The following is a 17,323-nucleotide window of genomic DNA, read 5'->3' as shown; positions in this document are numbered from 1 at the left end:
TCAGCAGGGGACACCCCTTTGTGGTCACTGATATGGTCCAGTTTGGGAGTAGATTTTTGTAGACTGGAATCCGATGGCAATTCTATGTGCGTAATCAAACATCAGGGTGAGATGAAGATCGTGCTGAATTACACACTAACACCAATGTATCAATTTCATCTTCTGTGACTGATACAACAGTGCCCTTGGAGGATCTGAATATCCTGTTGTCTAATTACAAAGGCATCTTAATTATAGGACTTACCACCAAGCTGGGATGGGCTCATTTGACAGCACTATATCGATACATCAAGATGTACACCCCATAAACAGAGACCCTCTTGCACAGCTGTGCCAAGACAGTAGAAAACCTGTTACAGGTCAAAAAGAGAGTGATTTGGCCATCTCATGGACATCACCAGTTTTTCTAGTCACAAGGGAAGATAAAGTACACTGCTTTTGTGGGGTTATTAGACAGCTAAATACTATTACAAAAAACATACACCGCCAATCCTACAGATTGATGATGTTCTGGACCAATTTGGGGGTGCTCAGGAATCCATTACTCTGGATTTGCCCAGTGGATATTGCCAAGTTCTCTTACGGAAGTTCTGCATAAAGATAACCTTCACTATTGGGCTGCGTCATTATAGTTCAGTTCAGCTTTTTGGGATGACCCAGGGGCCTGCTGCCTCTCCGAGATTAATGACTTAAGCAGATGTTTCTTCTACTTGGATGGTATCATTGTGTACACCATCCAGCTGGATGGAGCATCCGCAATGTCTATGAGCAGCATAGGAATGTCGACAGTTAGAACCAATGAGGCCACCATCTTCAGGGGAAGTTCTGAGTGGCAGTTGGGCCCAGAGTTTTGCAGGTATTTATGTGCCTAACTCCCTGACTGAGTAAAGGTCAGAGTAAAGGTTAATCCATACTGGTTAACCACCTGCTCATAGGGAAAAGCAGGAATTTATGCCCCATTTTAGACAAAACCTTAACCTTAACTGGAGTCGCCACCAGGCACCTCCATAATACTTTATGTCGCTTATATGGTTAACAACCCTTGGTCCTTCCTTTATTACCCGCCCGTGTTCATGGCAACAATGACATAAGTGCTGCAGTGTGACCTCACAATGCTGTGATTTGAACACTGGGTCAGTTGGCCCTCAGTGTCAGTTGCTTTTACTTGGACAGAAGGAGAGGCTGGGTATTGTGCTGGCTAAAGTCGATTTCAGATCCAAGATCTAATCTATTACGGAGGGGAAAAAAGTAAGTGGGCTTTCTTACTCCCCATGGCTGTCCTACCTCTGACCAACAGAGACCCTCTTTGCTTAAATTCTGTTTGAAAAGGGTCACCAAATTAAATTCGTTTTTTTGGCCCAGAACCTCAAAGGTATTTAGGCACTTAACTCCCACTGAAATCCATGGGAGTTAGGAGCCTAAATACCTTTGAGAATCTGGGCCTTTGTTCCATTTTATGTCTCTCTCGCTCTGGCATGAAAAGTGCCATCCTAACAGAATCCAGGAGGGAATCCAGCTGTCTGATCAGGGGCTACTTGTGCCCTACCTCTCTCTTACACTCAATTCTTTAGTTCAGCTGTAAAAATTGAGGCAGATAGGGAATAACTCCAGAGTTGATAAGGCTGCATGGTAAGGTTATATTTCATTAACCCAGCAGGGACTTCCGGAGATCACTGAGATCCCTAGAAAGACTTGCCCCCTCTGGGAGTCTCTTCTGCTGATCCCTCTCTGGGACCCTGTTCTAGGATCTCACACAGGGCCCTTGTCCCTGAAGTGGAGAATGAAAGGAAGTGGGTTCTGTTCCAGGCCTCCATTCATCTGTAGACGAGCTCCATACGCACAGACCCCAGAGGACACAATCAGGGGAGTCGCCCACTAACTTCAGTGGGCTTGGATCAGGCCCAGATATAGGCCCAATAAAAAGATGGCTCCTGCTGTCCCTGCAGCAGAGCGTGGAAAGGAGAGGCTCTTTGCTATGGCATTATTTCCTCCAGGTGCAGAATGGACAGTAGGGGATTTCCACTTCAGTTCCTGGAGATTTAGGGAAGCTGATCCCCATTCTGTGGCCTCATCCTCACAGCTGGCATGAGAGGCAGCAATTGGGCTCGAGACATGGCCCTTAAAATCTGCCTTCAAGTTGATTCTCCATAATTCTCCATCTTGGATGAAGAATAACATTTCCTTTCCTCACTATGGCAGATCATTTTGGTTTTGCGCTGCCTATTTCAATGTTTAAAATTTTCCAGGATTAGGAAGGAATGAGGAGATACATATACATGCTCTTTAATGCTTTTGGGGGTGTGTCAAGGCTGCTTCCCCACTTTGAACTTTAGGAGACAAATGTGGGGGCCTGCATGAAGACTTCTAAGCTTAACTACCAGCTTAGATCTGGTCCGCTGTCACCATTCCCAAATGGATTCCCTTCCCTGGGAAGCCTTGAGAAACTCTTCACCAATTCCCTGGTGAATACAGATCCAAACCCCTTGGATCTTCAGGCAGGGAGAAATGAACCATTCCCCCTCCTTCTCCCACCAACTCCTGGTGAATACAGTTCCAACCCCCCTAGGATCTTAAAACAAGGAGAAATTAACCATCCCCCCTCCTTCCTTTCACCAACTCCTGGTGAATACAGATCCAACCCCCTTGGATCTAAAAACAAGGAAAAATCAATCAGGTTCTTAAAAAGAAGGCTTTTAATGAAAGAAAAAGGTAAAAATCATCTCTGTAAAATCAGTATGGAAAATAACTTTACAGGGTAATCAAACTTAAAGAGCTCAGAGGACCTCCCTCTAGCCTCAGGTTCAAAGTATAGCAAACAAAGATAAACACTCTAGTAAAAGGTACATTTACAAGTTGAGAAAACAAAGGAAAACTAACACGCTTTGCCTGGCTATTTACTTACAAGTTTGAAATAGGAGAGACTTGTTTAGAAAGATGTGGAGAACCTGGATTGATGTCTGGTCCCTCTCAGTCCCAAGAGCAAACAACTTCCCAAACAAAGAGCACAAACAAAAGCCTCCCACCCCCCAAGATTTGAAAGTATCTTGTCCCCTTATTGGTCCTTTGGGTCAGATGCCAGCCAGGTTACCTGAGCTTCTAACCCTTTACAGGGAAAAGGATTTTGGAGTCTCTGGCCAGGAGGGATTTTATAGTACTGTACACAGGACAGCTGTTACCCTTCCCTTTATAGTTATGACAGGGTGCAATTCTCCCCCTGGCTGAGGGTCAGCAAAAAATCATGTACCTCTTACATCCCACTAAAATCCAGAGCCTTGGAGAGTGCAATGAAATTTTGCAATGAATGTGAAGAGCTGTAATTTTTCCTGCTGTCTCCAGTGGAGCACAAGCAGCGGCGGCTCTAGGCACCAGCGCTCCAAGCACGTACCTGGGGCGGCAAGCCGCGGGGGGTGCCCTGCCGGTCGCTGCGAGGGCGGCAGTCAGGCTGCCTTTGGCAGCGCGCCTGTGGGAGGTCCGCCGGTCCCGTGGATTCGGCGGTAATTCGGCGGCGGGTACGCCGAATCTGCGGGACCGGCGGACCTCCCGCAGGTGCACTGCCGAAGGCAGCCTACCTGCCGTGCTTGGGGTGGCAAAAAAGCTAGAGCCTCCCCTGAGCGCAAGCATGTAGATTAAAATTTAAATCTTTGACAGAGGATTTAAGTAATATTGGAGCACAATGTGATATTTTGAATACAGCTAAACTTTGTGTTGCCCACTAGACTAAGAAGTATATTGTGATATTGATTGATGACCATCAAGCCTGTAATCTTAGCTTTGTGAACTTCTTTCTCCATCTTTGTTCATAGCTCAAGTATTGGAGGAAACCAATGATTGTGAAATTAGTTAAGAGTCCCAACTTCTAAAGCAAGTAAACTTTGGGCTTAAAATGTGTTGGGTTTTATGGCCAGATCTTCAGCTGCTATAAATGGACAGCTCCATTGACTTGAATGAAGTATTCTGATTTTCCAGCGGCTGCGGATCTGACTCAACAAATGTATTATTCAAATGAAACGCGTATGCGATGGACAGTGTTCAATGTGGGTTTTTTTAGAAGCACCATAACTGAATTTTGGGTTGGCAAATATTGTGATACATATATATTTGTTTGGATTTTTAGGTGCTTTATAATTCCACTCTTGGTGCCGTCATTGTGTCAGGTTAGTTTTGTCGCCTCTTTTCTCTTTACAAACATTAACTAAGTAACCTTCCTCATCCCTGGGAGGTACAGAAGGGTCAGTATCATCCCTTTTTGGTACATGGGGAAACTGAGGCACGGGGCGGGGACGTGAGTTGCCCAGCATCACACAGTGAGTGAGTGGCAAAGCCAGGATGAGAAATCTATTTCTGGTTTCCAGTCCCATACTCAAACCATTAGACCACACTGCTTAACCTTTGCATAGTTTTGAGTATATTTATTGACTTTATTAAAACAACAAAGTTCCAGAAGGAACCCCCAAACCTTTGCTAATATACAATTTGAGTCGAGGATTTATTTCTGTAATTAAAAGAACTAGATTCATTACAGCTGAGCATTTACATGCTAAAAAGGAAGGCAATTCTCAACTGAGGTTCTGGCACCAACCTTTAATCTGGCCCCAGCTACTTCTCATTTTGTAGAATCACAGAACTGTGGGGCTGGACGGCTCCTCAAGAAATCATCAAGTCCAGCCCCCTACGCTGAGGCAGGACCAAGCAGGGTGCGATTCCCTGCTTGAGGAGACATCCCTGCGCTAGCTGTCATCAAGCTAGCATGTTAAATAGCAGCGTGGCTGCGACAGTTCAGTCAGTGGCTTGGGCTAGCCGCCGGAGAACATACTCATAGGGTCCGGGTGGGGTTGTACTCGGGGTGGCTAGCCCCTCTCACCGCTATCCATGCTATCCTTGCTACAGTGCTATTTTAGCAAGCCAGTGCGAATATGTGTATGCGAGCTGGGTATCACACCCCCAGCTGCAAGTGTAGAGATACACTTGGTGGGGGGATTGGCAGGGGGTGCAGGGTCCCAGGCCCAGATTCTCAGAGGTATTTAAGCTCCTAACTGCCATTGATTTCCATGGAAGTTAGGAAACTCCATACCTTTGAGGCTCTGGGCCCCAGTTCTCGGGCTCTGCTGTCTGTGGCTCACATTTTTAGCCGGAGGACGACGCACACATTCTCACTAGCTTCGGGCTGGAAATTGTCCCGCAGACAATAAGATCGACTGAAACAAAACTGGCCACCCTTCCTGACTTGTTGCAGAATGGGCGTGCACAGCTTGCCAAGGGAGGAGAAGGAGGAGGACGCGGCTGCTGAGGGCACGTCCACCTTGGGAAGAGAGGAACATTCCAGTGGGAGTCAGCGTGAGCCGGAGCTGGCTCGAGAAGATACTCAAGATGGCCCAGCCAAGGTGGTTCCTAAGCAGAGTGGGCCCATCCTAAGGTGTCTAAAGCGAATCTGCCAAAAAGTGAAGAGAGGCAAGATGCGATATCCCCGAACTGTCACTACAGGTAAAAGGAAAGGCTAAGGATGCGCTAAGGGGTGGGAATGAAGGGAGGCAAACTCAGTCTCAACCCCCATGTGTTCAAAGATTTGCAGTGATCCCAAAGGCTCTTGGGTTTGTGTTCCACTTAGGGGAAACTGAAGACAAGGCACAGAGAGTGGGGGGGGGGGAAACATGGAAAAAGTGGAGGAGCGGAGAACAAATAGATGTGGCCGCATGGCTTTGCTAGTGTGTTGACGGCGCTCTTCCATGGCTGAGTCTGCATGCAGCTCGAGGGCAGCCCTCTGTTCTGCATAGGGGCAGAGTTCACTGCTGGAGCTTGGCAAATAAATAATGAGCTAGCAGTAATCAGTCCCAGTACTAATCATCCCGGAATCTCCCAGAGACTGGAATGACAGGAGACAGTGTTCCTGAATCAGGACCAGTTTGGTAAATGCTGGATCTCCGTGAGGTCCTTCCATCCCCAGTGTGAACACAATACTTACAAGCCCTGATACAAACACTAGACCCGGGTGACGGTCAGACCCCTGTATTTCTAAGGCTCCAGCACTGGTGGAGGTGATGATGCCCCCAGAGCCTGTATTTCTCTGGGAATCTCTGGCTGCTGGAAGAGGAAGGGCAGTTTCTATTTCTCTCCACCACACACTGCTCTCCCTTCTCTTTCTTACCCTTGTAGTGAAGTCATTGCTTGGAGCAGGCAGAACAATACAACACTAGGGATGACTGACTAGCCCAATACCTGGGTTGGAATGGGAGTCCTATTTCTGGATCCTAGAGCCTGGTTCTCATTACACTAAGGCCTCTTTCCACTGCTCTGGCAGGTACATCTCTCTCAGGAACCATAAGGAGGAATGGGGAGGGAGTAAAATGTGGCCACGCCTCTGCACCCAGAAGTGTGCAAAGGAGACACCCCCACACACACTCTGGTGCCTCTCCACAATAGGGCCCTGCTCTTGGAGAGCCCGTAGGCATTACTGTAATAAAAATCTTAAATAACAGCTAGAGACTTACATTGTTTCTAAATGAAAGCTTAGATGCTGCAGAACAAAAAGGCATTAGAAAAAAGAAGCCAATATGCCAGGCCACCGCGGCCCTTCCCACGCTGAGCCCTGGTTTAGTCCAGTCTAGTTTTAAATGTCTTTAGCCAACGTTTCTCAAACAGTGGGTCTTGACCCCAGATGATTACACAGAGCAATCAAGGGAGTCAGGAGGCATTGAAAATTGTATTATAACCTAAAGCAAAAATAATCTTGCTCCCCCACTCCCTGCACACCTTTACCCTTCAAGGTCAAATATTCTTGGCCAACCTCTCACAAAACACGTGCAGGTGAATTCTGTAGGGCTAACGTTGTTAGCAATGACACATTTCTAACTCTTATAGTGAGTGTAAAGGCGAAATTCTTTGACTTTGAATAAGTGGCCAACCTGAAAACCACAGACTTAAGCAATGGGGCTTCCACCACTTCCCTTGGGAGGATGTTATCCTGGCTGTTCCACCCATCACGAGCTCCTAGCTGCTTTCCCATGCTGCTGACGGCGGCAAAGCAGGATATGTGAACTGAATCCTAATTGCAAGAGCATCAGCCAGTCCTATTCAGCCATATTTGGCTGGCTAATGTTCATGCTGTCGGACAAATCTATTATTTGGTTGGCCCTATACAGTACAGCGAGTCCTGGTATTTCGTTGGGTCTGTGCTCATTCATGTCCAATCGGAGAGCACAAGATATTTATTGCATAATGAATCAATAACATTTATCCAAGAAATAAAGGGGGCAGAGGATGTGACTGGAGTCAGGAGAACTATCTTCTATTCCCAGCATTGCCAGTGACCTGCTGTTTGACTGAGCCAGTCACTTCACCTCCCTGTGCCATGGTTTCTCCGGCCATAAAAATGGTGGTAATAATACCGGCCCACCTTTAAAAGCCATTTGGAGATCCTCCACTGAAAAACTCCATAGAAGTGCAAAGGAGTCTCATTCTGGGTCTCTCTTATTTTGTTTTTGTTTTTTAAGGAATCCCCAATTTGATTCTGATTTTGATCACCCCAATCTCTCTTGCTTTGAGAGTCAGTGGCTTATTTCCCCAGCATCACAGTTTCCTTCACTTCTCCCCTGCTCAAGCAGGATATAGATGTCTAGCCCTATTCAAAACAAATGGTAGCAATCAAGCCAACAAACAAAAGATAACCCTACCCAGAGCAGAGATAGCTTACCCCAAAAAGGGAGATGTGCCAGTGACGCCAAGCTTTCCACTGGGAACTTCGCTATTGCTCATTGATTTTAGCTGGAAGGAGCCCAGATACCACGGTGACGGGCAGCAGTATACAACCCCAAGACAGACAGACCGTGTCCTTTCTTTGGTTTAAATGAACTGTCTTTTGGGCACCAATCAGTCCATGAATGACACCTCAGGGCGCGTTCGTTCCCCTTTAACCAGCAATGGCAGTAATTTCTTTCTTTCTGTCATTCCTTCTTTCTTATTAGTCCCAGATATCTCGTGCATGGAGACTATTTGGGAGGCGGATGAAAGTGGACGTGAGCAGCATGGCTGTGCTATGGAGGGAGCCATGCTCCTGCTGGAATCATGGAGAAACACTGTTCACTACTTCAATAGTAACAAAGAGGTATAAACCTTCTCCATCTAATCTGTAAACTAGTGTCCCCTCACGCTGTCCGTCCCACCTGACCCAGCCTGGGACATCCCAGAAGGTTTATCACATAGGGTCTGACTTCTCTTCAAACCCTTTGCCTACAGCACTCAACCTTTCTTCTTTCACTTACTCCAGACAATCCAGCCTCTGGATGCTTTTCTCCTATTATACATATTAGGTGCCTTCTCCAGATACATCCCACAAACTCTTTGGTGATCTCATGCCCCGTTTGTCGGTGGTATCCTTGATTTGCAGGGATTTCCCACCACTCTGTGCTAGTTTCAGTAGATTCTTGCCCGGCTACTCCCCTGCCTCACACTATCCGTTGGACTCAAGGACGAGACATTTCCACCCAAGGTCTCCCCTGGCAACTGCTCCTCTCTCAGGGCTGGTCTACACTGGGGGGGGGGATCGATCTAAGATATGCAACTTCAGCTATGAGAATAGAGTAGCTGAAGTCGACATATCTTAGATCGATTTACCTCGGGTCCTCACAGCGCGGGATCGACGGCCGCGGCTCCCCCGTCGACTCTGCTTCCGCCTCTCGCTCTGGTGGAGTTCCGGAGTCGACAGAGAGCGCGTTCAGGGATCGATTTATCGCGTCTAGACGAGACACGATAAATCGATCCTCGATAGATCGATTACTACCCGCCGATCCGGCAGGTAGTGAAGACGTACCCTTAGACCTTCACTGACAAAACAAATGGGTCCAGCTTTGTCGCTTATACACATGGTGTCAAGGCTGAATCCCTACTCTGGCACATCGAGTGCAGAAAGTGGAGGCTGGCAAGGATTTAAAAAATCAATACTTGCCACTCCAGGCTTGTATTACACTCCCAAGGTTACAGCTTTTCTCTGACCTTGTCTTGGTAAACGCTGCCACCACCCAAATGCAAAAAAAACCCTTGGACCCAGGAAGGAGCACTTGGGAATTCTTCCCTGTGGGGTATCCTCAAGCCCTTTCAAATCCCGCCCCCCCCCCCGCCCCTCCCGGGGAAGAGCTGAGAAAGAAAACAAAGGAAATCTGCTGTTGCCACCAGCTAATTAAACAACATGCACAAACCTCTTAGGACACCAAAAATCCAATTCTGTTCTTAAAAAAGGTAAATTTTGTTAAAAACAAAAAGGAAGAAAGTACATCTGGAACTTAGGCTTTTTGCTAGATCTTAAAAGAAAACAATTACAAAAATTAAGCATCAAGATAGCTCTCTTGAGGTTCAGCTTCAAGGTTACAAGCAAAACAAAAGTATCTGGGGTTAGCACAGAGGAGATCCACAAGCCAAAATAAAGAAATAAACCTGATCGCGTCTAGTTAAACATTCCCTGTCCAATGATTTTTCTCGGTATGGAAGATGAATTTTCATACCTGGTTCCAGCCTTACACAGAATTACTGCTCCGTGTCCCGTCTCCAGAGAACAGACACAGACAAAGAGAAGTTTTTTCCCCATTTTAAAAAGTTTTAACCCTCCCATTGGATCTTTTGGTCAGGTGCCCACTCCTTTTCCTTTAGCTGGGGAACTCTGTTAACCCTTTACAGGTAAAGCAAGCAGAGAACAGCCACCAAGAGGGACTTTATAGCTAACTGGCTGGCTGGGTGTTCATAAAAGGGAGCCCCCCCCCCTTCATTTATTACACATGGTCACGCTACATCTGGCTACTTGTCCTACAGAAAACAGGCCCTGTGTGGAATCCTCCACATGGAGTCCCATTGCTGTTCTGCTTGTTCTCCTTGATCCAAGCCTTCTCTGAACAAGTAACTCACACAGTCAGGTCCTACACAATCCAACATTCTGCTGGAAGCCATCAGAACCCTTCTTAGATTGTCAATTCTTGGGAGCTGGGCCTGTGTCTTCCTTTGTTTGCAGACAGAGCCCAGTATATTGTAGGTGCTGCCCGGATACATCATCATCCTCAACTCACCACGATTTCTGATCCTGACTATTCATTCTCTGCAACATTGTTAATTTATCTACCAGGTGTTCCGTGTGGAGGGGTTTTGAATGAAGGTAGAATATTCTACCCGATGATGTTCTCTATCTAAATCCCTTTCACCCTGATATATATTTTTTCTCATTTTGGTTTAGGATTTCATTATGAAAAAAAGTTTCCTAAGACTCTTGTTTGTTCTCAGCAAGAGCATCGACTGGCATAACATGCCTGACTTTTTTATTTACAACTTTGCATCAGACACTGCAGGAGCCATAGTGGTGAGTAAATAATATACACAGGGTCCGTGTTGTTGGTTGGAAAAGATTGATGAACTGTGGAGAATACTTAGCTGCTAAACCCACGCTAGGGTCCATGGAATCTGGAGAGTTGTAAAGAACTTTGTTGTATACACTGAAGCAATTATTTCAGTGTGTAAAATTGAGGTCAGTGCTGATTGACTGGAAATATTAGTGTGAATGGACAGAGAGAGGATGCTAGTTGGTGGGAAGTAGGAGATGAGTGAACAGAGATGGATGAGGAAATGAGTGAGTGAATTTGTGGCTGGGTAGAAACAGATGAGATCCCTTTGGACAACACCACTGGCTGAGCAGCTTCATGATCTGGGAGCTCTTCCATCAGAAAGGAAGATCCTGGGTTTTGGCTGGGCTCCTTGTTACTTTTGGAATATCTGATCTTTTAGCTGGGGATTTATTGGAGACTCCGGAGAAGCCTGTGGCTAATTTTGCCTTTTTTAAGGCCTCCAGAGTTAGCTGTGATGCCAGGGCTTTGTATAACCTCCTCAATGAATGTGTGAGGGAGTAGGACTGATGCTGGGAGCACTTGTGTCTCATTTACTATGTTTGCCCCTTTGGGACTTACAGGAGATGATTAAGAAAGAACCCCGGGACTCTCTCTCCAGCACCATACGGCTCCAGGCCATGGCCATCATTATCGAGCTGAGGTAACGTGACTTCTAATTTAACTGCCCAGCCTTCACACCTGGCTTCTCACTCCATGCTTGGTGGGACCAGAGTTGCCAATAGCAGTCCCTCACTTCGTGCCTTTTTCTCTTTAGATGCTGAGGACTCTTTGGGGAGGAGGTGGGGGACTATTGCATGGCTGACTGATGATTTTCTACCCAGTAACATTGTAATCCTCTTTACTCCACATGTGATTCAAAGCCAAGAGTCTCTGCAGACATTTTGAGATGATTTTCTTTCTGGAGGTGTCAGCTGAGTCATTTCCTTCACTCTCTTCTGTAGCATTTCTGAGCCGGATTTACTATTCGGGTCACCAATCCCTGCCCTCCCGTGCTTTTCCTGTATTCTGTTAATCTTTGCCAGTGTCTTACTCTCCTACATTGTTACTGTTCACATGATCTTGTTCTCTTGTATAGTCCAGATGTCTCTTAGTCTCACGCTCCTTCAGCATAACCCTCAGTTCATGTCCTCACCATCTGATGCCTCCGTTACGCTTCAGCACCTCAAAGTCCAATCCAGGCTTCTTCCTTTTACCAGCAAAAAGCATGTGGTGAAGGCCATGGGCTCCCACCAGAGATGGGTCCTGCTGAGAACATTCCTCAAGAGCGTGTTTTCCCTGCCACTTCTAGTGACATTGCAGGTGCAAGGAGTAATCAGGAATATAAGCGGCCAGTACACAAAGGTAACTCAAGAATGGTTTCCTGTTACTTACTTTGGGCCCATATTGGGGATATGTGACTACACTGTCAGCGAAATTTCTCATGGAACACCATTGTGGAGTAGCAGTTGGGGACTTTAGCCCCGGTGACGTGGCCCTGATCATTCGTCCCATGCATACAGCAAGTAGCTGCCACATTCCCAATTATGAAAATGATCCATCCGTTTTCAATTGACTAGGGAACTACTGGGGATCCCAATCTGGGTGGTGAAGCTAGAATGAGGCATGTGGAATGAGGAAAACGTACTTAGTGCTTGCCCCAGAAATGGGGCTGGCTATTGTTTGATCACTGACCGGGTATTTCTGGTGTGTGGCACCTCCCACAGCTAGGTCCTCTTGCATGAAGGAGCTGAATAAAGTTGGGGTCCTGCGGCACTCGATACAGCCACATTTTCAGCCTGAACTTTACTTTAGTCCCTACTTTTGACCTGCAATTATTTGCAGTTACACCTTAGCTCACGTGGGCACCTGAAATACCTGATTTCACACCTAAATCCAGTACTTTGGCATCGAAGTGATCAACTTGACGGGTGAAAAGACCAGTAGGAGCAAAGCTGCGCCTGCAAATTGTGGGTGTAAATATGGTGGCAAATCTTTAAACATCTGACCCGTACTGTCAGAGTTGCTAAAGCTTTCATTGCCTGCGCTTTTTTAATTCTGAAAAGCCATTTATGGCCCTAAAGTTGAGGGGAGAGAAATTACAGACACTGGACCAAATTCACTACCAAAGTCAATAGAATTTAGAACACTTAATTTGCCTCACATCCCGCATGCTCACATATGCTCTCTCTAACCAAATCATTGGAGTGAATAGTATCTAAGACCCAGAGGAGTAAAGGGCAAAGACACAGGGCCGGCGCAACCCATTAGACGGTCGCCTAGGGCGCTACAATTTGGGGGGTGGCGACCACAGCGGTATTTCGGTGGCAGGACCTTCCGCCGCCTCTGTAGGGGGCGGCATTTCGGGGCGGGACCTTCCGCCGCCTAGGGCAGCAGAAAAGCTGGCGGCACTCCTGCAAAGACAAGGTGATATATTTATTAAAGTGATATTTATTTCTAATGTTAAAAAATCTCATTTCAATGTAGGACTTCCTTTTGCTATAACATTTTCCTTACTCTCTGATAAGGGCTTTGCTGCATGTTATCTTCCCAAGGGAGGCATTGATGAATTCATTACATCAGGTTTGGGGAATGATTTGGAAGATCAATTATAAGAAAAGGGTCATTTATACCGCAGATGTCTTTCTGTTCTCAGTTTCCTTTGGTTTATAATGGAAATGAGGCAGGGATATAACGATGCATCTGGCTTTCTGGGTGATTGTCAAGAGCACAGCTTTGAATCACGGCAGGCCAATATCAGTTGAAACATGAGGCTAGTTTTCTCGAGATTCCTGAAGGATTCACTGTCCAGAACAAATCTAAATACGGTTTCTCTTGCGCTCAGGGCACCCACATTATTGAATAAGTGAAGTAGCTAATTTTTTAGCAACTATTGTGTACAAGAAGTATGGGCCAGACCCTTCGCTGGTATGAATCCGTGTAGCTTCACGCCCGCTGATGGAGCTATGTCAATATGCACTCATTGAGGATCTGGCCTTATTTTTATAGACCTTGTCTTAGGACAAGGTCTGAACTATAAATTCTATTGGTTTATGACTTGGAAGCCAGAAAGGACCATTAGATCATCTAACCCAGGGGTGGCCAACCTGAGCCTGAGAAGGAGCCAGAATTTACCAATGGACATTGCTGAAGATCCACAGTAATATGTCAGCAGCCCCTCATCAGCTCCCCCACCCCACTCCCAGCGCCTCCCGCCCTCTGGCATCCCCGCTGATCAGCGCCTCCCCCTCCCTCTCCGCACGTCCCGATCAGCTGTTTCGTGGCATGCAGGAGGCTCTGGAGGGGAGGAGCGATGGCACGGCAGGCTCAGGGGATGAGGCGGGAAGGGGTGGAGTGGGGGCAGAGCCTGTGGCAGAGCCAGGGGTTGAGCAGTAAGCACCAGTAGTGTAGCTAGGGTGGAAGCGGGGCAGCGGCCGCTCCCCCACCGAGCACAAGTGGCGCCTTTTTCATTTTACTCACCTGGGAGCAGGAAAAAAAAAGGCGCCACCTGCTGCGGCGCTTTTACTGACGGGGCGGCGCTCCGGGTCTTGACGGTACTTCGGCGGCGGGACCTTCACTAGCTCCGGGTGTCTTCGGCGGCACTGAAGCTTCATCGCCGAAATGACGCCGAAGACCTGCAGAGCGAGTGAAGGTCCCGCCGCCGAGGTGCCACCGAAGACCCGCAGAGCGAGTGAAGGTCCCGCCGCCGAGGTGCCACCGAAGACCCGCAGAGCGAGTGAAGGTCCCGCCGCCGAGGTGCCACCGAAGACCCGCAGAGCGAGTGAAGGTCCCGCCGCCGAGGTGCCACCGAAGACCCGGAGCGCCGCCCTGTCAGTAAAAGCGCCGCAGCGGGTGGCGCCTTTTTTTTCCCACTGCCCCTGTTCCCTCCACCTGGCTACGCCCCTGATGAGCACCCCCGGGCACATTGGAACGTTGGCGCCTGTAGCTCCAGTCTCGGAGTCGGTGCCTTTACAAGGAGCCGCATATTAACTTCTGAAGAGCCGCATATGGCTCCAGAGCCACAGGCTGGCCACCCCTGATCTAGCCTGATTTCTTGTATAATACAGGCCAAAGAATTTCACCCTGTGATTCTTGCCTCAAGCCCATAAGATAAATTATTTGTATAATCCACAGCTCTGTGGCGCTGAGCATAACGGTTCCCCCTCCTTTCAGGTTCTCTTCATTGAAACATTGCAGACCCTCAACGAGATGCTCCAGAGTCTGATTTTAGAAAATCCAGTTCCGTCTGAGCTAGAGAGGATCTTGCAGGTAAACAGGATCTGGAGATGCCGGTTGGAGGATGGTAAGGTAGGGAAGAGGAACAGGAAAATCTTGTCAAGAGCTTGTGAGGGAAAGGAGAGTTAAGGAAAGAACGGAGTGCCCCATCTCCACAGGGTTCTCCTATTAGGGCATATGTGACAAGGTTCATGTAGCACGGGGGAGTCTTCTATTTCCATCTGTGAGGTCTGACAATCTCCTCCATTGTTACCCTCAGTTTCTTTCCTGTCTCCAGGTGGCCCTTACATCACAGTGTCCTTTCCAAATGAGGACGTTATTCCCTTTACTGCCCATCATTGCCACTCCTGATGCAATTGGAGGGGTCGCTGCCAGGACTCTAGTCCCCCGTGAGGGCTGGCACCTGGCCTCCACAGAACTCCCAGCTCCAGCTGTCCCACAGTGAGAACCAATGGGTGCAATGGGAACCAAGACTGCCGCTAACTACAGAGCATGAGGGCTGGCCCAAAGTCTGCAATCATGAAAGAATAGAAGTTTTCCTCCAGCTGCTCTTATTTTGCTGAATGAAATGCTGGATTGTGTGGCTTGTCCAGAGAAGACTTGGCCCTTCCCTTCCTTACATAGGACCCAATCCTGCATCCATTAAAGTCTCGATCCAATGCTCATTGAAATCAAATGGGGACCTTTCCGTTGACTTCAATGGGCATTGGATCGGTCCTTAGATCAATGTCAAAACTTTCATTGACTTCAGCGGGTGTGTGACTGGGCCCTCAGAGAGAAATGCACTTTGCTTTCGTTCAAAGAGAAGAATTCCATGTGTATTTTGAGTCTGCACAAAGCAGACGCTGCCTGTATCTGTAAGAGTGAGATGATTCAGCCAGAATAAAGATATCCTTTGGGGATCACTTGTATACACCCTTTCCCCCTGTTATTTTTAACCTCTCTTGTTTTTCCTGCAGCTCATGGACTCCTGGATGCAGTCCAGGGAAGCTTGCCGGCGGGAGAGGGCTGTATGGAGCAGCATACTGCTCCTAAACTTCGTGGCCACAGAAGTCAAACTGGATGTGAGTAACTCTTGACTTCTAGTGACCTGATTGCAAACTAGACCTACAGGGCACTCTCCCATGCCAGAGAAACTTCCTGCTTAGAAGTATGTTGAGGGGCCCCACCGTGCAATGCTCCCTAATAGGCGGAGGAAAAACCGATTTTGTTGCTCGTCCATCATCCTGACTGAGATGGGTTGGCGTCTGATACACTTGGAAAATAAATCCAGTGCCCTGGAGGAATAGGCCACCTCTTTCCAATGCAGGAAAGGCAGCTAACAAGGGGCACAGGAAAAACGGGTTTTTCTATGGTTGGATCTAATGAATTTCAGAGAAAAGAGATTTCAAAATCCTAGAGACTGAAGACATTTCATCCCCAGCTGGTTCCCTGTTTGCCTCCATTCCTCATCCTAGTACCATGGGATACTTTCCTCTTGTGGAGCTGCAGGAAGAGGCCTCTCCATTCCAGCCCACCTCAGCCGTTACAGATCATTATGATCCTGATCTTGCTCCCACTGACGTCTGTGGCAAAACTCCAGTGGACGTCTGTGGTGCGGGATCGAGCCCTATATTCTTCTTCTGGCTCCCAAGCCTCTTCTGAAGAGGGAGAGCTGAGGATCACGCCCCATTATAGAAAGGGACTGTGTGGATATAGACTCCTTGCCTAGGAGACACAGCCCACTTTACCTGCAGTGGTAATGGATTCCTCCTCTCCTCTTTTGTACAATTAGGAAGCGTCTCCATTCACCAGGCTCGGACACCTGGTTGCAGTGCTGGGGATCCGCTGTGGGGATCCCGTCAAGGCGATCAGCTCAAAGGCAGCAGGGGCTGTTCATTACCTCGTCTCTATTGCGTGGCGCCAAAAGAGTAAGAGAAGCACTGATGAGCATCTGAATCCCCCTCCTGGGAGCTAAATGCTAGAGACTTTCCTCAGGCAAAGCTCCCGTTCAGGATAGTGCCTGAGGAAGAAGTAGAGCCTCTGGCTCGGTATTTGTTCCTTTGAACAGAGTGCTGGTTTTTTTGTGGATCTAGAAACAAGCGTCTGATAGTCATCCCGTAATTCTAGCCCTGACTTTCAAAGAGAGGAAAGGGGAGGGGGGGAATACAGAGAAAGGCAACACACGTTATCGCAAACTGAGACTGGTAGAGCTCATTCCGTCAGTGGGAATGGGAAGGGTCAGTGGGACATGATGATAGGGGATTCAACGCCATCAGACCAATTAGTTCAGTTCGAGATGCCTGTACCCCGAACGCCCCAGAACTTTGATGGCTGTTGGAAATCTGGATCCAAATCTGGGGCTCGATTCATGACTGTGTTAATCCACTTCTATGCCACTGAAGTGTTTTGGCTAGATTCCAGTCACCATTTGATAGAGCCACTTTACTCTGGGGGTCAAGGCCCTGATCCAGCACAACATTTACGCACATCTGTAACTTTCATCAGGCGAGTAGTCCCACGGAAGTCCCTGGGATTATTCATCTGCTTAGAATAATGTACGTGCTTAAATGCTTTCCTGGATCAGAGCCAAACAAAGGGCTTTGTTCAGTAAAGAGGGATGAGAGCAGAAGTCAGGAAGCAGAATGGAAAGTTAAGAGTGTTATTAACATGTATTTCAGTTGCACAGTTGGACAGAAAGAATGTGGAATGGACTGAACAGAGGAACAAGGAATTTCTGGCTGCTTGGAGCCCCA

The 17,323-nt window shown here is 47.7% G+C and overlaps 1 protein-coding gene across 1 annotated transcript; it reads left to right on the top strand.

The window, feature by feature from the left end:
* Positions 1 to 10,746: 10,746 nt before the first annotated feature.
* Positions 10,747 to 17,317, top strand: LOC135979881 (protein MROH8-like; the record flags this gene model as incomplete). Its single annotated transcript, XM_065580024.1, has 6 exons — positions 10,747 to 11,016; positions 11,573 to 11,717; positions 14,526 to 14,621; positions 15,548 to 15,652; positions 16,363 to 16,498; positions 17,249 to 17,317. Coding segments are annotated over exons 1-6 (706 nt in total), but the record flags the coding sequence as incomplete, so codon positions are not given.
* Positions 17,318 to 17,323: the final 6 nt, after the last annotated feature.

The sequence above is a fragment of the Chrysemys picta genome, unplaced genomic scaffold (genome assembly GCF_011386835.1).
Source record: "Chrysemys picta bellii isolate R12L10 unplaced genomic scaffold, ASM1138683v2 scaf1337, whole genome shotgun sequence".
NCBI lineage: Eukaryota > Metazoa > Chordata > Testudines > Emydidae > Chrysemys > Chrysemys picta.
Note: the sequence above shows the minus strand (reverse complement) of the source record. Positions and strands in the feature narration are given on the sequence as shown.